Raw genomic sequence first — 22,184 nt, forward strand, 5'->3', positions numbered from 1 at the left:
AATAGAGACTCTGCATTGAACACAAATCACACTTTATTCTTGAGGTGCTTGGTCAGGCTTGATTCACACACTCCCTCTGCAGTGACCCCAGGAGCCCCTCTCACAGCTCAGAGCGGAAGCTGAGGCTGCAGCCTGCCATCTTCTCTGCATAGTCCGCATCGAAGCGCTCATTCTGCGCCACGGTGAAGGTGGTCTTCCAGTCCCCAGCCATGCCTGGGGGAGGAAGGCAGGGAGCAAAGCTGGAGTCTCATCCCAGGGGAGGCCCCGAGTGCCTATGAGGAGGCTCCAGCTGCTGCTCCCACCCGCCCCAAACCCCCGTGCTGGCTGGCACCCACCTTTCCTCATGAAGGGGGAGATGCTGTGGTCCATGAACTCCCGGCGGATGGTGGTGTAGTTGGTCATAGGGTTCTTCTTCATCTCCTTGAACGACGTGTGCTGAACCATGAGGTCCACGGTCTCCTCTGGCAGGGAGCGCCCCACAAACTCCAGGATCTTCCGAATCTCCCTTTTGGGGTTCTGAGCAGCAGAGGGCTCCTCAGTGGAGGCTAGGATTGCTGATTCAAGAAAATAAAAGGGGTCCCCTTCTCTAACCTCAGAGGGGAACTGGCCACTTCCACTTGAAAACCCATAGAGCCAGCTCTTCGACCCCTGGGACCCCAGTCTCTGGGGTAAAATGAATTGCTCTCTGCCCTGTGATCCCATCATGAGCTGGGCTTGGCTCCTATGGGTAAGGACTGGGATGGTCTTCCGTGCCTGTGGCCCTGGGTGACATAACCGTTGGCAAGGAGAAGCAATTGGAATAGATAGCTGATCCGTGGCAAGGGGCCGTGGTTCAGGCCTGTAATTCCCAAGACTTTGGGAGGCTGAGGCAGGCGGATCACCTGAGCTCAGGAGATGGAGACCAACCTGGCCAACATGGCACAACACAAAAATTAGCCAGGCATGGTAGTGGGCATCTGTAATCTCAGCTACTCAGGAGGCTGAGGCAGGAGAATCACTTGAACCTTGGAGGGAGGGTTACACTGAGCTGAGATCACACCACTGCACGCCATCCTGGACAACAGAGCAAGACTGTCTCAAAAAAAAAGTAGCTGATCCATGGCCACCCGTGCAGCTGACTCAGGCACAGGAGATGAGAGCTGTGCCGAGCCCCCTGCCACATGGGGCTGCAGTGGGGCCTGGGCCAGGGAGTCAGGATGGGGAATCCGGGCCTGCTGGGGGGCCGCCCAGGGAGGGGGCTGGGTGGCCTTGGCAGGTCCCTGTGAAGTGCCTGCTCCCAGGTGTCACATGGAGGGAAGCATCAAAGGCAGTCTCACCTCCTTCATGTCTTCATAGAAGAGGTAGAGAACAGGGTGGGTGCGGCTCAGCTCCCACCACTCTTGCACGTGGTGGTACCAGGACCCGTAGGACACTGGAGAAGCGGGCAGGGGGCGCCGACACAGGGTTGCTGTGCGTTGTAACCACCACTCCTCAGCTCCACACCTTCCTTCCTCCCATCAAACCCACCTTCTCCGGCCATGAACTTCTCCAGGAAGCTGTCCCAGGTCCCGGGCTCAGGGTACACCTTGGCCATGCGGTAGAAGTGATAGTAGGAAACCGCCACATCCTTCGCGTTGCGGGCAACATAGACCACCTGCAGGGGCAGAGGACTCGACCCTAGCACCATCACCACACAGCCCACCCCAGGCCAGCTCATCTCTTGGATTGGCAAAGGAGGAACCTGAGGCTTAGCGGCTGACTTGCTTGAGATCTCACGGCACAGATAGGGCCAAGCTGGGATCTGAACCCTGCTCAGAAGCCGAAGTCCTGCCTGGTCCCTGAGACCATCATATTCTATAGTAATATAATCTGCATCAATGCGTCACACCCCGATCTGGAGCAAGGCGTGCTCCACCAGGCGTGATCCCACCACCACCAAATTTTGTGGGCTTGTGAGGACACACCCTCTACTTTCTTAGGTCTACACAGAAGAGTCTCATGTTTTTGGTCATCAGAGCAAAAGGGAGACAGTCCCCCCCGCGGAAGATGAGACAAGCCTGGAGGAAGTGAGGCGGCTTTCCCAGAAGAACAGGACCAAAGCTGGGCTGAGCCAGGGCCTCCTTCCCGGGATTCACATGCCCCACACCTGGACCTTTGCTTTTTTCTTTTTGTTGTGGGTTTTTTTGTTTTGTTGTTGTTGTTGTTGTTTTGAGACTCTATGTCTCAAAAAAAAGAGAAAAGAGAAAAAAGACCTTGGGCTTTCTTTTTTCCTGTTGCCCAGGTTGGAGTGCACTGGAGTGATAATAGCTCACTGCAACGTTGACCTCCCAGGCTCAAGCAATCCTCCAACCTTAGACTTTTGAGTAGCTGGGACTATAGCACTATGCCACCATGCCCTGCTGATTATTTGCATTTTTTATAGAGATGGAGTCTCCCCATGTTTCCTGGGCTGGTCTGGAACTCCTGCGCTCAAGCGATCCACCCACCTTGGCCTCCCAAAGTGCTGGCATTACAGCAGTGAGCCACCCAGGTGGCAAACTTTTTAATATTTATTTGTTTTGTTTGAAACAAAGTCTCGTTGTGTCTCCCAGGCTGGAGTGCAGTGGCACAATCTCGGCTCACTGCAACCACCGCCTCCCAGGTGCAAGCTATTCTCCTGCCTCAGCCTCCCGAGTAGCTGGGATTACAGGCGCCTGCCCCAACGCCTGGCTAATTTTTGTATTTTTAGTAGAGATGGGGTTTCTCCATGTTGGCCAGGCAGATCTCAAACTCCTGACCTCGGGTGATCTGCCCACCTCGACCTCCCAAAGTGCTGGTATTACAGGCGTGAGCCACAACAGGCCCAGCCCCCCGCCACCTGCCGCTTTTTTTTTTTTTTTTTTTTTTTTGAGACAAGAGTTTTGCTCTGTTTCCCAGGCTGCAGTGCAATGGTGAGGTCTCGGCTGACTACAACCTCTGCCTCCCAGCTTCAAGGAATTCTCCTGCTTCAGCCTCCCAAGTAGCAGGGATTACAGATGCCTGCCACCATGCCCGGCTAATTTTTTTGTATTTTTAGTAGAGAGGGGGTTTTGCCACGTTGGCCAGGCTGATCTCAAACTCATAGTCTCAGGTGATCTGCCTGCCTCAGCCTCTTCTAGTGCTGGAATTACAGGTTTGAGCCACCGCACCGGTGGGACACTCTTTCTATTCTTCATCTTTATTTTGAGACAGTGTTTCTCTGTCACCCAGTCTGGAGTGCACTGGTATGATCATAGCTCACTGTAGCCTTAAACACCTAGGCTCAGATGATCCTCCCACCTCAGCCTCCTGAGTAGCTGGTACTACAGGCACACACCACTATGCATAGCTAATTTTTTTTTTTTTGGAAGAGACTCATCTGGAACTTCTGGCTTCAAGGGATCTTCCCACCTCAGCCTCCCAAAGTACTGAGATTGTGGACGTGAAACACTGTGCCCAGCCTCACCTTGACCTTCTGATCCAACAGAGTCTGGGGGAGCAGAGCCAGGGGCAGGTGTGTCTTCAGGAGTCGTGGGGCCAGTGTGTCTTTCAGAGTCTCCATCCCTGAGCAGTGGATCAGAGAAGGTCTGGTGAGCTGAAGCCCCAGCCCTGTCTTCCTCCACTCCCCTTGCACCCAGGACACACTCACACACCTGAGGGAATCCCTGGGACTTTGAACTCAAGGAAGGGCACCCGCCTGAAGATGGGAGCTCGGTGACACTTCTCCAGGTCACCACCCTGGTAGATCATGTCCAGAATCTGGCTCACCCAGGTGGTGCCTGGAGAGGAAGGGAGATGGGAGGTGAGCAGGCTGAGGGCATGACCTCACTGGCCAAGCTGGGGACTGCCGCCTGGGAGAGGGTGGGTGGCCCTCCTCACCTACCGGACTTGGGGTAGGTGCTGATGAGCAGGTCATCGGGCTGGGCCCGGAAGCTCTGCAAGGGTCCCAGTGCCTCTGCAAAGTATTTGATGAGCGGGACCCCCTTCACGTACTCCAGTGGCGGGCGAGAGATGTCCTGGATCAGCTCCATGTTCCTGCGTCAGGGGCCAGAGCCAGGCCCATTCCCTTAACACCATCACAACAGCAAGAAAGCGGAATTCTTGCTTTCAGGGAAGTCACTGAGGCCTAGGGAGGCTGAGTGACTTGCTCGTGCTTACAAAGCCAGTCAGTGGCGGGGCTGGGGCTGAAAACCAGGTCGGGCTCTAATGCGGTGGTTCCCCAGCCTGGCTGCACCTTTCATTCACCTGCAGAGCTGTTCAAAATCCCAGGGCCTGGGCCATGGTGCAGACCAGTGAAAGCACCCTCGTGGGGCAGGAGGCCCAGATATCAGGGTGTGTGAAGGTCTCCAGGAGAGTCCAGCTGCACTGAGGAAGCTCTAGGACCTGCCTGTGCTGTCTCCCTGCCAGCCAGCACCCTTTGTCTCACCATTTCCTGCCGTGACCCCCAGCTTCCACCCAGTGGGCTCCTCTCCCCGATGCTCCCCTCCTTGAGCCCCTCGGCCCCTCACATGTGGCAACTCCTAGGCTGGCCAGGCCTGTGATCCACCTGCCCGGCCACAGTCCATCTGGGCTCCAGGACAAACACAGCCCATTGAGCAACTGAGCTGGTATTGGGGGCCAGAGCCTGGTGTGGGAATGAGCAAAACTGTGATGACTCAGCAAAAGGAGGATCCTGGGCAGGGTGACTCCCGCCTGTAATCCCAGACCCTAGGGAGGCTGAGGCCAGAAGTTGGAGACCAATTTGGGCAGAATTGGAAGACCCCATCTCTAAAAATCTTTTAAAAATACTTTTTAAAACTATCCAGGCAGGATGGTGAGGGTCTGTAGTCATAGCTACTGAGGCAGGAGAATCACTTGAGCCCAGGAATTCAAGGCTGCAGTGGCCAGGATCCCACAGCACTCCAGCCTGGGTGACAGCAAGGCCTACCTGGCCTCCCCGGAAAAAAAAAAAGGAAGGGAGGGGGATTCACGCCGGCCGGGGTTGTCTGAAATGGGATATCCATGGGGAAAGGGCAGGGATGGCAGAGGCCTCGGCTTCTGGAATGTTGGAGCCAGAAGCTGAGCAGGGTGAGGGCGCCCTGGGCCATTCCAGTGTGTCACTCACCTGAGCTCTCGGGAACCTGGCCTTGTGCCCTCCTCGCCTGCAGTGGCTGAGTGTGGGTGCAGTGTGGGGAATGCAGGGGTGTTGTCTGTGCTGAGGGTTTCTTAGGTCCAGTGTGGGAGGGATCTGGAGCCAGGGACGGACTTAGATTTGCTTCCGGAAGGAAGGGGTGGGGTTGGGGGTGGGGGAGCTTCTCCATTACCCTCCTTAGTTTGCCAGCTAGAGACAAGCTTAAAGTGATCTCCAAAGCCATGACTGGGTTTGGTGTGTAGAAAACAGAAGAATGAAAGGAGAAAGGGCCCAACAGTGGGTTTGTTTTTGTGGGTTTTTTTTTTTTTTTTTTTTTTTTGAGCTGTCATGGGGCTCCTGACCTGCCCCTGAACTCCAACAGACAAGCTTTCTCTAATTGACCCAGGCAAGAGAGGGGAGGGATTGGAGGAGAAAGATGGGATAGGCAGGCCTGGGAAAGGTCACCTACCTGCTGGCTCCAGGCCAGTCTTGAAGGTGCCAGGGGTTCTGGCCCAGTGCAGCCCAGAGGCCTCCAGCAGCCCATGCACTCCAGGCTCTGACCACAAGGCCAGTCTGGAGGGATGTGTGTGGGCAGAGTGAAGGGGCAGGGGTGGAGCAGAGCATGGATGCATAGAACAAGAAAGAACAAGGACACTGCAGTCCCATTGCCCTGGGAGCCAGCCCCAGCTTCATGGCTCCCTGGGGACCTCACAGAGCATCGATAGAAGATCCTAGAAGAACCACAGCCCCTGGCAGGTACTTTTCTTTCCATGGGTTTTAAAGAGGCTCCGCAGACGGAGGCTTCACAGACAGAGGCCAGAGGAGGTTGAGGCTTGGAAGCCACAGGGCCCTGTGGAAGCAGGGCATCCCCCCACCCTCCTCGTTCTTTGTCCTCACTATTTAAAGTCTAGGATCAAGCTGGGCATGAGACGGGTAAACAACCATCTGAGTAAAGGTGAGTCTCCCAAGCCTTCCCAGAGTTGCGTGAGCTCAGAGGCAAGCAGGGAAAGCTGAGACATGGGGTTTCCAGGCAGAGGAGAGGCCCTGCCAGGGCCACAGGCCTCTCCTCCCTCCTCTGGGCCCCTGGTGAATCCCCATGACTGGCAGGTCCTCAGGCTACTAGCTCCGCCCCTGCCCTCAGCAACCTTCAGGAGGCCCTCTTGACTCAGACTTTGCATTGCATTCTAGTAAAAACCAGCCTGAACAGCAGGGGGTGGCACAGAAAAGAGGCAAGAATGTGAGATTTATAGAGTGGTAGCAAGAGAATAGAAAATCCCAGGCAGCAGTTTCACATGACCAGAAGAAGGAAACTTGAAATAGCTGCATGTGCCAAGGGCCAATAAGTCCCTGAAAAATAGGATGAGGACCAAGCTGGCTATGACCAACCAGACACAACATGGCGCTGTATTTGATGTAGGTTTCACCTAGGATCTTATTGTGTGATCAGTAACGTATGAAACCATACACCCACCAGTGCCAAGACGGCTCCAGGAACACCTGTATTTGGGTGTAAATTGTGGCACCACGGTCTTGAGAAATCTTTACCTTTTCCTGGAACCTTCATGAATATATACCCCTCTTTAGTTAAAGAAGCCCATAAAGGTCAGCCCCAAACCTTGTAGGGCATGAGACACTCTCTTGAGGACCCCCACATTCCTCTTCTTGAATGAGTCCTTTCGCTTTGCCAAAAGTCTCCCTACGTTCATGACTTTCTGACTCGTCCTTAAATTATTTCTGGCAAAGGTGTCAACAGCCCGGATACTGATCGAGGTCGATATCCCACTGGTCTTTGAGGACCTCCCCTAGGCCACTGGTATCTGGCGGGGGTTAGGGACACTGAGGATCAGGCTCCAGCAGGGCTGTCCACTGTGCCTGCAGAGGCAAGAAGGTTGGTCACAGGCAGCCCAGGGCAGGGAGTGGGGTAGGGAGGCTGGGGCCAAGGCCCACTCACGTCTTCTAATTCCGAGTCTTCTACTATTTCCTCCGTGCTCATCCGGCACAGCCAGATCAGGTCACCCAAAGCAGTGACACCTCACAGCTACCAAGGCATGGGGCCAGAGAGAAATACAGAGTCAGGCATCACAAGCCTCCTCCAGCCTCAGCCCTGAATACCAAGATCAGCACTTGGCTGCCCTGGCCTGGATTGCACAACTGGGCACCCTCTTCCCAGAGCTGGACCAGGCTGGGGCCAGGGGACTGCACTCACCTAGGGCATTGGCCCTCTAGGGGCAGAAGCTGCCCTGGTTCTTCCGGAAGGAACTCCTCTGGCAGATCACGTGAGCCCTTAGGGGGCAGCCAGGGTTGGGGCAACACAAGGACCCGTCTTCATCCTGTCCCAGGCAGCAGGCAAGTAAGAGACAAGGAGGGAGAGGGAGCTGGCAGCAAGCCCCTCTGTTCAGCAGGCACTGTTCTGGGCATTACACAGCTCCATCCCGTGAGGCAGGGGTGACTCTTATTTGCATCTTACAGACGAGGAAATGGACGTGGGGGTTTAAAATCCTTGCCCCCTGGGACTAAGCTGGTGAAGGTCCTGTGAGCATCAGCAGCGATTGATTGAGTCACAGCCTCACCACTGCAGCCAGACCTGAACTTCCTCACAGCTCAGCAACACCCAGCAGGTCACTGAATCTCCACAGAGCAAGTCCTCTACTCACAATTAGCAGGAGCTCAGTAGAAGGCGCCCATTGTCCATTATTTTATTAACTATTTCTTGGCCATCAGCTCTGTGTAAGATTTTGTTCTACGGCAGTGACAAGAGCTGCCCTCGGGCAGTTCAGTGCAAAGGTTGGGGTGGGAGAGACTAATGAGAGCCATAAAGACGAAGCAAGTAACATAAAGTATTCAGGAAAAGGAGCGGATGGGGAAGTACATAAGAGGTGCAATTTAATTTTATATTTTTAGAGACAGGGTCTTGCTCTTTTGCCGGGGCTGTAGTGCAGTGGAGTGATCATAGCTCACTGCAGCCTCCAACTCCTGGGTTCAGGCGATCTTCCCACCTCAGCCTCCCCCATAGCTGGTTCTACAGGCATGTGCCACCATGCCCGGCTTATCAGAGCTGCAATTTTAAATCGGGAGCCTGGGAAGACCGCCCTGTGGAGGTGGCAGGTTATCAAGACAGAAGTTGTAGAGAAGAACCTTCCAGTCAAAGGGAAAAGGCAGGTCCTGCTGTGCTCAGGAATGGCCAGAACTACTATCATCCCATCTTAGAGATGGGGACAGGGCCGCAAAAGTGTCAGGGCGTTTCCTGATTCCTCAACAAACAGCTGGATCCGAAGTCGTCTGGAAGATCGAGCCTCCGTGCCCGGGGCGGACCTCACCTGGAGCGCGTGGGCGCGCAGGGCGCACAGGCCTCTAGGTCCCAGGGTCCGGCTCAGGCTCAGGCTTGGCGTCAGCAATGGGACCTGCGCGGCGCCCTGGGGCAGAGGAGGCCCGAAGGCCAGTGGCCAGTGCGGTGCGGCGGGAGGAGGTCGGGGCGCAGCAGGAAAGGGAGGCCCGCACAGAGCGAGGGTGCCAGGCCCACTCCAACCGCGGCAGGGTAGGGGGGCATCAGGGCGGCTCCGGGCGGGTGTCGGACCCTAAACCCCGGCCACTAGCGGCCGCCCGGTCTTCTTCCTTACTCGAAGGGCGGCACGGCGGGCGGGAAGCTGTGCACCAAGAGCGCTATCTCCCTGGGGAGGAGAACGGGAATGTCCCTGGGAGTCCCGCCGCGCTCCACCGCGAGTCCCTTCCAATCCCACCCGAAAGCGAGGTGCTCATTCCCGGCTTCAGCAGAGTCCCAGGCCCCGCCCCTGCCTGAAGTCACGCCCCCTGCACCTGTCCACCTCAGGCCCTGCCTCCCTCCCAGGTACCCACCCACCTGTCCCCCATCCTCTCCCTCCTGCGCTCCATCCGACCCCAGCGTGCCCACCAAGACCCCTACGCTGGACTCCAGCCTGGGTCATCACCCCGCCCCAGCCCGCTCCTTCCGGGAATTCCACCGCCGAGATTCCCAGCGCACTGGCTCCCCGTCACGCGCCTCCTCTGCGACACGCCTCGTCCCCTCCCCAGACGCCCCACCCTTGTCACAGGCCTGGCGGGTCCCTCTCATCAGGCCTGTGCCTCGCGGGGTCCGCCGCCTTCTCCAGGAAGCCTTCCTCCAGCCACAGAGACCCTCCCCGTCTCACCAGGCGTGCAATGGCGCGATTCAGCTCGCTGCAACCACTGCCCCGACCCCCGGGGCTCAAGCGATTCTCCTGCCTCAGCCTCCCAAGTAGCTGGAATTACAGGTACGTGCCACCATGCCCGGCTAATTTTTGTATTTCTAGTAGAGACGGGGTTTCACCATGTTGGCCAGGCTGTTCTCAAAGAACACCTGACCTCAAGTGATCCGACCACTTGAGGCCTCCCAAAGTGCTGAGATTACAGGCGTGAGCGACTGCGCCCGGCCTGGACCCTGTCTTTTGTGAGGCCCCCATTGTGCTGCTGGACCCGACAAGCAGGGCTGACAGTGAACCCCACGTAGACGCGGTCCTGGTGACAGGAGTTCAGGCAGTAGAGCAGGTAGACGCTGAAGAAGCGCCTCCATCTCTCAGGAACCCCGCGGGATCCTTCGAATTTTAGGAAATTCTCATTAAATACACTTCTGGGTCAGCACCGACATCAGGAAGAGAACCTGACCAGCACCTCGGAACCCGCTTTGTCCCTCCCTGGTTCCTCCCTCTGGGTGCCAGCTGTGCTGCCATCTCACCCATCTGTAGTTGAGCACAGCAGCCCTTGTAGGACACCTGGCCGATCGGGTCACAGTCCTGCTGGGCCCTCGGGCTCACTTGGGAGCTCGAGGCTCCCAGGGGCTCCTTCCCACAGCTCAGTGCAGCATGCTGGGGGGTCAGGGCCAGTCCCTGTGCCTGGGGTCTCAGGCCTCCCTTCCTTCCCACAGCAGCCAAGATCGCGGGTCTCTACGATGACTCGGAGCCACCCCGGAAGACCGTGCGCAGAGGGGTGCTGATGACCCTGCTGCAGCAGTCGGCCATGACCCTGCCCCTGTGGATCGGGAAGCCTGGTGACAAGTGAGGGCAGCAGCTGCGAGGGAAGGACTGGTGCCCAGGGGCTGGGACTGACCCTTTGTTCCACTCACAGGCCCCCACCCCTCTGTGGGGCCATCTCCGCCTCAGGAGACTATGTGGCCAGACCTGGAGACAAGGTGACTGCCCGGGTGAAGGCCATGGATGGGGACGAGCAGTGGATCCTGGCTGAGGTGATCAGTTACAGCCACACCACCAACAAGTGAGTGACACCAGCCCCGGGGCTGTTCTCTGGTCACTGCACCTGCCTGGGCTGCCGCTCTGCTTCCTGTCTGCACAGCGGGAGAAAAGCTCCCCAGACGGTGCTGCGGGCGGGGCCGGCTGTGCAGGGACCACCGGGTCCTCGCCCTGCCCCCATCCTCCGCACTCCCCCACAGGGACTATGCCCCTGGCTGCATCCAGCGTTTTCCTCCTTTTGTCCACAGGTATGAGGTAGATGACATCGATGAAGAAGGCAAAGAGTGAGTGTCCAGGCCAGGGCAGGTCATGGAGCCTGGGGCAGCATAACAGCTGGGAAGGACCATCCCCACCCAGCCACAGGCTGACACAAGACCCTCAACCACCAGGAGACACAGCATGAGCTGGCGCCGAATCATCCCGCTGCCCCAGTGGAAGGTCAACCCGGAGACACCCTGAGGCCTTGTTCCAGAAGGAGCAGCTCGTGCTGGCCCTGTATCCCCAGACCACCTGCTTCTACCGTGCCCTGATCCATGCACCCTCACAGTGGGTAAAGCAGCCTCCATGGGAGAGGCCATGGGTGATGTCAGGAACAGGCTGATCAGACAGGCGGGGGGTCCTTGTTTGGGCCAGGGCAGGGCATGGAGCCCAGGTGAGGCAGGAAAGGTAGTCAAGGAGACAACCACCTTCTCAGGATGCTGCGGCCTTGGTGACCGCACGGCCAACACAGTAAGCCTCAGCATTTGCCTGATCACTGAGCTCAAGCAAAGCTATCTTCAGTAGGGACTTTCCCTTTGGAGAACATGTGCATTTTCATTTTACCTGTCCTCAAACTGACCCTTTGCTCATTTTAATAGTAAAAACCACACCCCTGGGTGGAGATTTAAAATGCTAATGAGATATGCATCCTAGGAACAAGCATGTATAGCAAATGCCCATGTGCACCCAGAGGACCACCCAGAACATGCTTACTAGTGACGCCTCTTCTCACCCATTATGAACAGTTGTGTAAGACTCCCATAAAGGGAGTTTTTCCTGCAGTAATCAACACTGTCCCACCCTGAGGAGCAGCCCATTCTGAACTCACTCAAGGTGTATTGTCTATTCTGCACTTAACTTTCAAAATACTGTTTTGTTTTGCAATAAGTTACTCCATGCTGCACTTCTTTGGCTGTGTGTCTCCTGTTTAAATTATTTTATTTTGCTTATTTATCTATTTATTTTTTGAGACAGAGTCTTGCTCTGTCACCCAGGCTGGTGGGCAGTGGCGCGATCTCGGCTCACTACGATTCTCCTGCCTCAGCCTCCTGAGTAACTGGGATTACAAGTGCGTGCCAACACTCCCGGCTAATTTTGTATTTTTAGTAGAGATGGGGTTTCGCCATGTTGGCCAGGCTGGTCTCGAATTCCTGACCTCAGGGGATCCACCCGCCTCAGCCTCCCAAAGTGCTGGGATTACAGGTGTGAGCCACCGCGCCCTGCCTACTTACTTTATTTTAAACCAAGAAGACGAGAACCCAGGTATCACAACAGCCGTCAAGCTGGAAAGGAGTGTCCCCAGCCACAGATTGACACAACCCCCAGGAGACACACCATGAGCTGGCAGTCATGGCCTCAGTGGAAGGCCAACCCCCAGATGGACCCCACAGCCTTGTTCCAGAAGGAGCAGCTCATGTTGGCCCTGTAACCCCAGACCACTTGCTTCTACTGTGCCCTGATCCATGCGCCCCCACAGCAGGTAAAGCAGCCTCCAGGGGAGAGGTGGAGAGGTCATTGGTGATACCAGAACAGGCTGATCAGAGAGGCTTGGGGGTCCTCTTCCTCTTCCTGCTCCGTCCCACTTGTCCTCATCTCCTGAGCTAATGGGACCTGCCAGCAGCCCTCCCTCTTCCACTCCAGCCCCAAAGGCTACTGTCCCCTTGCCAGCCCTGACAGCCTTGGCAAGCCCCAAGTCAGCGCCTTCCCTTCTACAGCCCCAGGAGAACCAGCTCTGAGACGGGAAACTCCTGCCCTGAGCCCACGGCTCCTGCCCCCTCATGCTCCTGGTGACATGGGACACAAGCCACCTGAGGCCAGGATCCGGGCCTGCTGCCCTTTGGCTTGCCCTCGGTCCTCCAAACACAGAGTCCCTGAAAGGCAGCAGACCCTCAAGCTATGGCCCCACTGGGAAGGGAGTCAAGGCCCCTTCCTCTCCCCACCCTTTTCACTGCCCTGGGCCTCCTGCCACTGAGAAAAGATCTCTGTAGCAGCAGGGACTGGGCCAAGACTTCTTGACCCCAGAGTGAACAATGGTGGGAGTGGCTGAGAGTCCACAGCCCAGAGGCTCCTGCGGTCTAGGCTGGGGGAAGGGGGTGCCTCTCCTGGCCTGGGGGTCTCTGAGCCGCCCCTCCTGTCTGCCTGCCCCACAGCCCCAGGATGACTACTCGGTCCTGTTTGAAGACACCTCCTATGCAGATGGCTATTCCCCTCCCCTCAATGTGGCTCAGAGGTACGTGGTGGCTTGTAAGGAGCCCAAGAAAAAGTGACGCCGCCTGGCGGACTCGCCATCCCCCAACGACACAGGGCAGGACAGCAGTGGACATGCTGGGATTAAACACATTCCCCCTCCACCCGTCTCCTGGGTTTTACTTCTCCAGACCCTCTCCCCTCTCCAAACAGGGCAAGTTGAGGAGCTGGAGCGGGCAGGTGGCCGTATTTGGCCCCAGTGGGCGATCACTCTTTCAGCTCAGGGTTTGTCTTGGCTTGGAATAGAGACTCTGCATTGAACACAAATCATAGTGTTGTTGTTGTTGTTGTTTTGTTGTTAAGACGGAGTCTTGCTCTGTCACCCAGGCTGAAGTGCGATCCCAGCTCAATAAAACCTCCACCTCCCAGGTTCAATACATTCTCCCACCTCAGCTTCCAGAGTAGATGGGATTGTTACAGGCACACACCATCATGCCCGGCTAATTTTTGTATTTTTAGTAGAGATGGGGTTTCGTCATGTTGGCCAGGGTGGTCTCCAACTCCTGACCTCAAATGATCCACCAGGCTGAAGTGCTGGGATTAGAGGCATAAGCCACCGAGCCGAGCCCAAATCATAATTTATTTTATTTTATTCATTATTATTATTTTTTCGAGATGGAGTTTCACTCTTATGCCCAGGCTGGAGTGAAGTGGGGCGATCGTGGCTCACTGCAACCTCTGCCCTCTCCCCCACCGGTTCAAGCAATTCTCCTGCCTCAGCCTCCGGAGTAGCTGGGATTACAGGCACACCCCCATCACGCCCCCCTAATTTATGGGTTGTTTTGTTTGTTTGTTTGTTTGTTGTCAGTAGAGTCGGGGTTTCACCATGTTGGCCAGGCTGGTCATGAATCAAATTTATTTTCATTAAATTGTTTATTTCTCAGGCAGGGTTCACTCTGTCCCTCAGGCTTGAGTGGATTAGCCCAGTCACAGCCAACTGCCTGCAGCCACAACCTCCCTGGCTCAGGCTATCCTCCTGCCTTCACTTGCCAAGTAGCTGGGACTACAGGTGCCCACCACCGCATGCAGATAATTTTCTCAAATTTTTGTAAGGTTGGTGTCTTGTAACGTTGACCAGGCTGGTCTCAAACTCCTGTCCTCCAGTGATCCTCCGGCCTCAACTTTACAAATTGCTGGGATTACAGGTATGAGCCACCCTGCCTGGCCCACAAATCATATTTTATTATCTTTTCAAAAATTGATTTTATTTTGTTATTTTGTTGTTGTTGTTCAACAGAATCTCACTATGTTGCCCAGGTTGGTCTTGAACTCCTGAGCTCAAATGATCCTCCCACCTCAACCTCCCAAATTGCTGCGATTACAGACATGACCTACCGTCCCTGGCCCTCAATTCATATTTTATTCTTGGTCAGGATTGATTCTCCCCTTGATCAGGCTTGATTCACACACTCCCTCTGCAGTGACCCCAGGAGCCCCTCTCACAGCTCAGAGCGGAAGCTGAGGCTGCAGCCTGCCATCTTCTCCGCATAGTCCGCATCGAAGCGCTCATTCTGCGCCACGGTGAAGGTGGTCTTCCAGTCCCCAGCCATGCCTGGGGGAGGAAGGCAGGGAGCAAAGCTGGAGTCTCATCCCAGGGGAGGCCCCGAGTGCCTATGGGGAGGCTCCAGCTGCTGCTCCCACCCGCCCCAAACCCCCCGTGCTGGCTGGCACCCACCTTTCCTCATGAAGGGGGAGATGCTGTGGTCCATAAGATCCTGGGGGATGGTGGTGTAGTTGGTCATAGGGTTCTTCTTCATCTCCTTGAACGACGTGTGCTGAACCATGAAGTTCACGGTCTCCTCTGGCAGGGAGCGCCCCACAAACTCCAGGATCTTTTGAATCTCCCTTTTGGGGTTCTGAGCAGCAGAGGGCTCCTCAGTGGAGCAAAATAAAACGAGTCCCCCTCTCTAACCTCAGAGGGGATCTGGCCATTTCCCCTGGAAACCCCGAAGAGCCTCAACCCCCGGGGCCCCAGTCCCTGGGGTAAAATGAATTGCTCTCTGCCCTGTGATCCCATCATGAGCTGGGCTTGGCTCCTATGAGTGAGGACTGGGATGGTCTTCTTCCGGGACTGTGGCCCTGGGTGGCACACCCTTTGGCAGGGAGTAGCATTAGGACTAAGTTTCTGATCCGTGGCCACCCACGCAGCTGACTCAGGTGCGGGAGATGAGAGCTGTGTGGGGCCCGCTGCCAGGTGGGGCCTGTGGTGGGGAGGCCTGGGCCAAGAAGGCAGGATGGGGAATCTGGGCCTACTGTGGGGGCTGCCCAGGGAGGGGGCTGGGCGACCTTGGCGGGTCCCTGTGAGGTGCCCGCCCCCAGGAGTCACATGGAGGGAAGTTTCACAGGTGGTCTCACCTCCTTCATGTCTTCATAGAAGAGGTAGAGAACAGGGTGGGTGCGGCTCAGCTCCCACCACTCGTGCACGTGCTGGTACCAGGACCCGTAGGACACTGGAGAAGCGGGCAGGGGGCGCCGACACAGGGTTGCTGTGCGTTGTAACCACCACCCCTCGGCTCCACACCCTCCTTCCTCCAGTCAAACCCACCTTCTCCGGCCATGAACTTCTCCAGGAAGCTGTCCCAGGTCCCAGGCTCAGGGTGCACCTTGGCCATGTGGTAGAAGTGATAGTAGGAAACTGCCACATCCTTCGCGTTGCGGGCAACATAGACCACCTGCAGGGGCAGAGGACTCGACCCCAGCACCATCACCACACAGCCCGCCCCAGGCCAGCTCATCTCTTGGATTGGCAAAGGAGGAACCTGAGGCTTAGAGGCTGCCTTGCTTGAGATCTCACGGCACAGGTAGGGCCGAGCCGGGATCTGAACCCTGCTCGGAAGCAAAAGTCCTGCCTGGTCCCTGAGACCATCATATTCTATAGTAATATAATCTGCATCAATGCGTCACACCCCGATCTGGAGCAAGGCGTGCTCCACCAGGCGTGATCCCACCACCACCAAATTTTGTGGGCTTGTGAGGACACACCCTCTACCTTTCTTAGGTCTACACGGAAGAGTCTCATGTTCTTGATCATCAGAGCAAGAGGCAGACAGTCCCCGCCCCCCGCAGAAGATGAGACAAGGATGGAGGAAGTGAGGTGACTTTCCCAGAAGAACAGGACCAAAGCTGGACTGAGCCGGGGCCTCCTTCCCGGGATTCACATGCCCCACACCTGGACCTTTGCTTTTTCTTTTAATTGTGGGATTTATTTTACTTTATTTTATTTTATTTTTATTTATTCATTTATTTATTTATTGAGACAGACAGTCTCAAAAAAAAAAAAAAAAAAAAAAAGACCTTGATCTTTCTTTTTTTCTGTTGCCCAGGTTGGAGTGCACTGGAGTGATAATAACTCACTGCAACCTTGACCTCCCAGACTCAAGCAGTCCTCCAACCTCAGACTTTCCAGTAGCTGGAACTACAGCACCATGCCACCATGCCCTGCTGATATTTTGCATTTTTATAGAGATGGAGTCTCCTCATGTTTCCCGGGCTGGTCTACAACTCCTGAGCTCAAGCGTTCCACCCCCCTTGGCCTCCCAAAGTGCTGGCATTATAGCAGTAAGCCACCACAGGTAGCACACTTTTTTATTTTTTTGGGAGGGAGTTTCGCTCTTGTTGCCCAGGCTGGAGTGCAATGGCGCGATCTCCGGCTCACTACAACCTCCTCCTCCCAGGTTCACGTGATTCTCCTGCCTCAGGCTACTGAGTAGCTGGGATTTTAGGCATGCGCCACCACACCCGGCTAATTTTGTGTTTTTAGTAGACACAGGGTTTTTCTATGTTGCTCCAGGTGGTCTCAAACTCCCAACCTCAGGTGATCTGCCTCCCAAAGTGCTGGGATTACAGGCGTGAGCCAATGCGCCCGGACCCCTTTTTTTAATCTTTATTTATTTATTTACTTTGTTTGAAATGAAGTCTCTGTCTTCCAGGCTGGAATGCCGTGGCTCGATCTTGGCTCACTGCGACCACCCACCTCCCAGGTTCAAGCAATTCTTCTGCCTCAGCCTCCCAAGTAGCTGGGATTACAGGTGCCTACCAACATGCCTGGCTAATTTTTTCAGATTTTTAGTAGAGATGGGATTTTGCCATGTTGGCCAGGCTGGTCTCCAACTCCTGACCTCAGGTGATCTGACGGCCTCACCCTCTTAAAGTGCTGGGACACTTTAAGACAGGCGTGAGCCACTGCGCCTACCGGCCCCTCTTTTTATTCTTCATCTTTTTTTGAGACAAGATTTCTCTGTCATCTAGTCTGGAGTGCAGTGGTGTGATCATAGCTCACTTCACTCTCTTTTTTTTTTTTTTTTTTTTTTGAGACAGAGTCTCACTCTTTCACCCAGGCTGGAGTGCAGTGGTGGGATCTCGGCTCACTGCAAGCTCCGCCTCCCAGGTTCATGCCATTCTTCTGCCTCAGCCTCCCGAGTACCTGGGACTACAGGCGCCCGCCACCGCGCCCAGCTAATTTTTCTATTTTTTAGTAGAGACGGGCTTTCACCGTGTTAACCAGGATGGTCTTGATTTCCTGACCTTGTGATCCACCCGCCTCAGCCTCCCAAAGTGCTGGGATTACAGGCGTGAGCCACCGCACCCGGCCTTCACTCTTGAACTCCTAGGCTCAGGTGATCCTCCCACTTCAGCCTCCTGAGTAGCTGGTACTACAGGCACACACCACCACGCCCAGCTAATTTTTTTTGGAAGAGATTGCTCTGGAACATCTGGCTTCAAGGGATCTTCCCAGCTCAGCTTCCCAAAGTCCTGAGATTGCGGGTGTGAAACACTGTGCCTGGCCTCACCTTGACCTTCTGATCCAACAGAGTCTGGGGCAGCAGAGCCAGGGGCAGGTGTGTCTTCAGGAGTCGTGGGGCCGGTGTGTCTTTCAGAGTCTCCATCCCTGAGCAGTGGATCAGGGAAGGTCTGGTGAGCTGAAGCCCTAGCCCTGTCTTCCTCCACTCCCCTTGTACCCAGGACACACACATACCTGAGGGAATCCCTGGGGCTTTGAACTCAAGGAAGGGCACCCGCATGAAGATGGGAGCTCGGTGACACTTCTCCAGGTCACCACCCTGGTAGATCATGTCCAAAATCTGGCTCACCCAGGTGGTACCTGGAGAGGAAGGGAGATGGGAGGTGAGCAGGCTGAGGGCACGACCTCGCTGGCCAAGCTGGGGACTGCCGCCTGGGAGAGGGTGGGTGGCCCTCCTTACCTACCGGACTTGGGGTAGGTGCTGATGAGCAGGTCATCAGGCCGGGCCCGGAAGCTCTGCAGGGGCCCCAGTGCCTCTGCAAAGTATTTGATGAGCGGGACCCCATTCACGTACTCCAGTGGCGGGCGGGAGGTGTCCTGGATCAGCTCCATGTTCCTGCGTCAGGGGCCAGAGCCAGGCCCATTCCCTTAACACCATCACAACAGCAAGAAAGTGGAATTCTTGCTTTCAGGGAAGTCACTGAGGCCTAGGGAGGCTGAGTGACTTGCCCGTGCTCACAAAGCCAGTCAGTGGCGGGGCTGGGGCTGAAAACCAGGTCGGGCTCTAATGCGGTGGTTCCCCAGCCTGGCTGCACCTTTCATTCACCTGCAGAGCTGTTCAAAATCCCAGGGCCTGGGCCATGGTGCAGACCAGTGAAAGCACCCTCGTGGGGCAGGAGGCCCAGATATCAGGGTGTGTGAAGGTCTCCAGGAGAGTCCAGCTGCACTGAGGAAGCTCTAGGACCTGCCTGTGCTGTCTCCCTGCCAGCCAGCGCCCTTTGTCTCACCATTTCCTGCTGTGACCCCCCAGCCTCCACCCAGTGGGCTCCTCTCCCCAGTGCTCCCCTCCTTGAGCCCCTGAACCCCTCACATGTGGAAACCTCCCAGGCCAGCCAGGTCCGTGATCCACTTGCCAAGCCACAGTGTATCTGGGCTCCAGGACAAACACGGCCCATTGAGGAACTGAGCTGCTACTAGGGGCCAGAGCTGGTATGAGAATGAACAAAACTCTGATGACTCAGCAAAAGGATGGGCCCAGGCAGGGTGGCTCCTGCCTGTAATCCCAGACCCTAGGGAGGCCGAGGCCAGGAGTTGGAGACCAACCTAGGGCAGCATTGCAAGACCCCATCTTTTAAAATCTTTAAAAAATATTTTAAAAAATTAACCAGGCAGGATGGTGAGGGCCTCTAGTCCTAGCTACTCCAGAGGCTGAGGCAGGAGAATCACTTGAGCCCAGGAATTCAAGGCTGCAGTGGCCAGGATCCCACAGCACTCCAGCCTGGGTGACAGCAAGACCTGGCCTCCCCGGGAAAAAAAAAAAAAGGAAGAGAGGGGGATGGGAAAGGGCAGGGATGGCAGAGGCCTTAGCTTCTGGAATGTTGGAGCCAGAAGCTGAGCAGGGTGAGGGCGCCCTGGGCCATTCCAGTGTGTCACTCACCTGAGCTCTCGGGAACCTGGCCTGTGCCCTCCTTGCCCGCAGTGGCTGAGTGTGGGTGCTGTGTGTGGAACGCAGGGGTGTTTTCTGTGCTGAGGATTTCGTAGGTCCAGTTTGGGAGGGATCTGGAGCCAGGGCCAGACTTAGATTTGCTCCCAGAAGGAAGAGGCGGGGTTGGGGGTGGGGGAGCTTCTCCATTACCCTCCTTAGTTTGCCAGCTAGAGACAAGCTTAAAGTGATCTCCAAAGCCACGACTGGGTTTGGTGTGTAGAAAACAGAAGAATGAAAGGGGAAAGGGCCCAATGGTGGCGTTTGTTTTTGTAGGTTTGTTTGTTTTGTTTTGTTTGTTTTTTGAGCTATCACGGGGCTCCTGACCTGCCCCTGAACTCCACCCTGCCAGGCAGGCCAACAGACAAGCTTTCTCTAATTGACCCAGGCAAGAGAGGGGAGGGATTGGAGGAGAAAGATGGGATAGGCCCGGAAAGGTCACCTACCTGCTGGCTCCAGGCCAGTCTTGAAGGCGCCAGGGGTTCTGGCCCAGTGCAGCCCACAGGCCCCCAGCAGCCCATGCACTCCAGGCTCTGACCACAAGGCCAGTCTGGAGGGATGTGTGTGGGCAGAGTGAAGGGGCAGGGGTGGAGCAGAGCATGGATGCATAGAACAAGAAAGAACAAGGACACTGCAGTCCCATTGCCCTGGGAGCCAGCCCCAGCTTCATGGCTCCTGGGGACCTCACAGAACATCGATAGAAGATCCTAGAACCACAACCTGTGGCAGGTGGTTTTGTTTCCCTGGGTTTGAAGGAGGCTCCACAAACAAGAGAACAGAGGAGGCCGAGGCTTGGAAGCCACAGGGCCCCGTAGGAGGGCATCCCCCCACCCTCCTCCTTCTTTATCCTCACTTTAAAGTCCAGGGTGAAGCTGGGCACGAGACAGGTAACCAACCATCTGAGTAAAGGTGAGTCTCCCAAGCCTTCCAAGAAACGTGTGAGTTCAGAGGCAAGCGGGCAGGTGGGAGTGTGGGGGAAGCTGAGGCCTGGGGCTTCCAGGCAGAGGAGAGGCTTCTCATATGCTAGGGCCATGGGCCCGTCCTCCCTCCTCTGGGCCCCTGAGGAATCCCCGTGACTGGCAGGTCCTCAGGCTACTAGCTCCGCCCCTGCCCTCAGCAGCCTTCAGGAGGTCCCGCCTTGACTAAGACTTTGTATTGCACTCTAGTAACAACCTGTCGGACCCACACGGGGTGGCACAGAAAAGAGGTGAGAATGTGAGATTAATAGAGTGCTAGCAAGTGAATAGAAAATCCCAGGCAGCAGTTTCACATGAGCAGAAGAAGGAAACTTGAAATAGCTGCATGTGCTAAGGGCCAGTAAGTCCCTGAAAAATAGGATGAGGACCAAGCTGGCTACCACCAACCAGACACAACATGGCGCTGTATTTGATGTAGTTTCACCTAGGATCTCACTGTACGATCAGTAACATATGAAACCATACACCCACCAGTGCCAAGACAGCTCCAGGAACACCTGTATTTGGGCATAAATTGTGGCACCACGGTCTTGAGAAATCTTTACCTTTTCCTGGAATCTTCATGAATATACCCCTCTTTAGTTAAAGAAGCCCATAAAGGTCAGCCCCAAACCTTGTAGGGCATGAGACACTCTCTTGAGGACCCCCACATTCCTCTTCTTGAGTGAGTCCTTTTACTCTGCAAGAAATCTCCCTGCGTTCATTACTTTTGGACTTGTCCTTAAATTATTTCTGGCTAAGGTGTCAAGAGCCTGGAGAAGGCTGGGCACAGTGGCTCACTCCTGTAATCCCAGCACTTTGGTAGGCCAAGGCAGGCAGATCACCTGAAGTTGGTAGTTCGAGACCAGCCTGGCCAACATGGAGAAATCCTGTCTCTACTAAAAATAGAAAATTAGCCAAGCGTGGTGACACATGCCTATAATCCCAGATACTCTGGAGGCTGAGGCAGGAGAATCGCTTGAACCCGGGAGGCGGAGGTTGTGGTGAGCCGAGATCGCGCCATCGCACTCCAGCCTGGGCAACAAGAGTGAAACTGTCTCAAAAAAAAAAAAAAAAAAAAAGAGCCTGGAGATGGGCTGAAGTCGATGTCCCACTGGTCTTTGAGGACCTCGCCTAGGCTACCAGTATCTGGACGGGGTTAGGGACACTGAGGATCAGGTCTCCAGCAGGGCTGTCCAGTGTGCCTGCAGAAGCAAGAAGGTTGGTCACAGGCAGCCCAGGGCAGGGAGTGGGGTAGGGAGGCTGGGGCCAAAGCCCACTCACGTCTTCTAATTCCGAGTCTTCTACTATTTCTTCCGTGCTCATCCGGCACAGCCAGATCAAGTCACCCAAAGCAGTGACACCTCACAGCTACCAAGGCATGGGGCCAGAGAGAGATACAGAGTCAGGCATCACAAGCCCCCTCCAGGCTCAGCCCTGAATACCAAGATCAGGACTCGGCTGTCCCGGCCTGGATTGCAAAACTGCGAACCCTCTTCCCAGAGCTGAACCAGGCTGGGGCCAGGGGACTGTACTCACCTAGGGCATTGGCCCTCTAGGGGCAGAAGCTGCCCTGGTTCTTCTGGAAGGAACTCCTCTGCCAGGCAGATCACGTGGGCTCTTAGCCAACAGCCAGGGTTGGGGCAACACAAGGGCCCCGCTTCATCCCGTCCCAGACAGCAGACAGGTAAGAGACAAGGAGGGAGAGGGAGCTGGCAGCAAGCCCCTCTGTTCAGCAGGCACTGTTCCGGGCATTATACGGCTCCGTCCCGTAAGGCAGGGGTGACTCTTATTTGCATCTTACAGATGAGGAAATGGAGGTGGGGGTTTAAAATGCTTCCCCCTGGGACTAAGCTGATAAAGGTCCTGGGAGCATCAGCAGCGATTGATTGAGTCACAGCCTCATCACTGCAGCCAGACCTGAACTTCCTCACAGCTCAGCAACACCCAGCAGGTC

The 22,184-nt window shown here is 55.6% G+C and overlaps 3 protein-coding genes and 1 long non-coding RNA gene across 12 annotated transcripts; 2 read left to right on the top strand and 2 right to left on the bottom strand.

The window, feature by feature from the left end:
- Positions 1-16: 16 nt before the first annotated feature.
- Positions 17-17,707, bottom strand: LOC100459830 (sulfotransferase 1A2). 7 transcript variants are annotated; one of them, XM_054533762.1, is made up of 8 exons: positions 17,619-17,707; positions 3,860-4,011; positions 3,630-3,755; positions 3,443-3,540; positions 1,507-1,633; positions 1,317-1,411; positions 336-516; positions 17-213 (listed from the first exon to the last, which is right to left on the bottom strand). In XM_054533762.1, exons 2-8 carry the CDS (start codon positions 4,005-4,007, stop codon positions 101-103), a joined length of 888 nt encoding a protein of 295 aa, XP_054389737.1. In that variant the 5' UTR covers positions 4,008-4,011; positions 17,619-17,707; the 3' UTR covers positions 17-100. The 7 variants fall into 7 exon arrangements, with proteins under 7 accessions (XP_054389737.1, XP_054389739.1, XP_024089724.1 ...); XM_054533764.1 differs by having other exon boundaries at positions 3,860-4,042; positions 17,619-17,694; XM_024233956.3 differs by lacking the exon at positions 17,619-17,707 and adding an exon at positions 5,081-5,225 and having other exon boundaries at positions 3,860-4,042.
- On the top strand, positions 9,244-13,984 carry LOC100434980 (SAGA-associated factor 29-like). Its single transcript, XM_054533771.1, has 7 exons — positions 9,244-9,351; positions 10,002-10,131; positions 10,202-10,348; positions 10,572-10,607; positions 10,713-12,061; positions 12,732-12,811; positions 13,882-13,984. Exons 2-5 carry the CDS (start codon positions 10,070-10,072, stop codon positions 10,780-10,782), a joined length of 315 nt encoding a protein of 104 aa, XP_054389746.1. The 5' UTR covers positions 9,244-9,351; positions 10,002-10,069; the 3' UTR covers positions 10,783-12,061; positions 12,732-12,811; positions 13,882-13,984.
- Positions 14,011-22,148, bottom strand: LOC100459213 (sulfotransferase 1A1). Of its 3 annotated transcripts, none has more exons than XM_054533758.2 (8): positions 19,718-20,004; positions 18,034-18,185; positions 17,804-17,929; positions 17,619-17,716; positions 15,374-15,500; positions 15,184-15,278; positions 14,504-14,684; positions 14,011-14,380 (listed from the first exon to the last, which is right to left on the bottom strand). In XM_054533758.2, the coding sequence occupies exons 1-8, from the start codon at positions 19,939-19,941 to the stop codon at positions 14,268-14,270; spliced, it is 1,116 nt and encodes a 371-aa protein (XP_054389733.1). In that variant the 5' UTR covers positions 19,942-20,004; the 3' UTR covers positions 14,011-14,267. The 3 variants fall into 3 exon arrangements, with proteins under 3 accessions (XP_054389733.1, XP_054389734.1, XP_009248876.1); XM_054533759.2 differs by lacking the exon at positions 19,718-20,004 and adding an exon at positions 21,767-22,148 and having other exon boundaries at positions 14,012-14,380; XM_009250601.4 differs by lacking the exon at positions 19,718-20,004 and adding an exon at positions 19,227-19,688 and having other exon boundaries at positions 14,012-14,380.
- LOC134759388 (uncharacterized) lies at positions 20,098-22,158 on the top strand. Its single transcript, XR_008514465.2, has 3 exons — positions 20,098-21,448; positions 21,563-21,914; positions 22,034-22,158. It is a non-coding gene; the product is annotated as an uncharacterized LOC134759388 (long non-coding RNA).
- The last annotated feature ends 26 nt before the right edge of the window (positions 22,159-22,184 follow it).

The sequence above is a fragment of the Pongo abelii genome, chromosome 18 (genome assembly GCF_028885655.2).
Source record: "Pongo abelii isolate AG06213 chromosome 18, NHGRI_mPonAbe1-v2.0_pri, whole genome shotgun sequence".
NCBI lineage: Eukaryota > Metazoa > Chordata > Mammalia > Primates > Hominidae > Pongo > Pongo abelii.

Excerpts from the sequence above, each read along its gene's own strand:
- LOC100459213 (XM_054533758.2), bottom strand. The coding sequence starts at position 19,941 with ATGAAGCTGGGGCTGGCTCCCAGGGCAATGGGACTGCAGTGTCCTTGT. Across the intron at positions 18,186-19,717 it reads GACTGGCCTGGAGCCAGCAG|GAACATGGAGCTGATCCAGG; the intron begins GTAGGTGACCTT and ends CCCCTGACGCAG. Across the intron at positions 17,717-17,803 it reads AGCCCCAGGGATTCCCTCAG|GGATGGAGACTCTGAAAGAC; the intron begins GTATGTGTGTGT and ends TCCACTGCTCAG.
- LOC100434980 (XM_054533771.1), top strand. The coding sequence starts at position 10,070 with ATGACCCTGCTGCAGCAGTCGGCCATGACCCTGCCCCTGTGGATCGGG. Across the intron at positions 10,132-10,201 it reads ATCGGGAAGCCTGGTGACAA|GCCCCCACCCCTCTGTGGGG; the intron begins GTGAGGGCAGCA and ends TTCCACTCACAG. Across the intron at positions 10,608-10,712 it reads ATCGATGAAGAAGGCAAAGA|GAGACACAGCATGAGCTGGC; the intron begins GTGAGTGTCCAG and ends CTCAACCACCAG.
- LOC100459830 (XM_054533762.1), bottom strand. The coding sequence starts at position 4,007 with ATGGAGCTGATCCAGGACATCTCTCGCCCGCCACTGGAGTACGTGAAG. Across the intron at positions 3,756-3,859 it reads CAGCACCTACCCCAAGTCCG|GCACCACCTGGGTGAGCCAG; the intron begins GTAGGTGAGGAG and ends CTTCCTCTCCAG. Across the intron at positions 214-335 it reads CTCCCCCTTCATGAGGAAAG|GCATGGCTGGGGACTGGAAG; the intron begins GTGGGTGCCAGC and ends TTCCTCCCCCAG.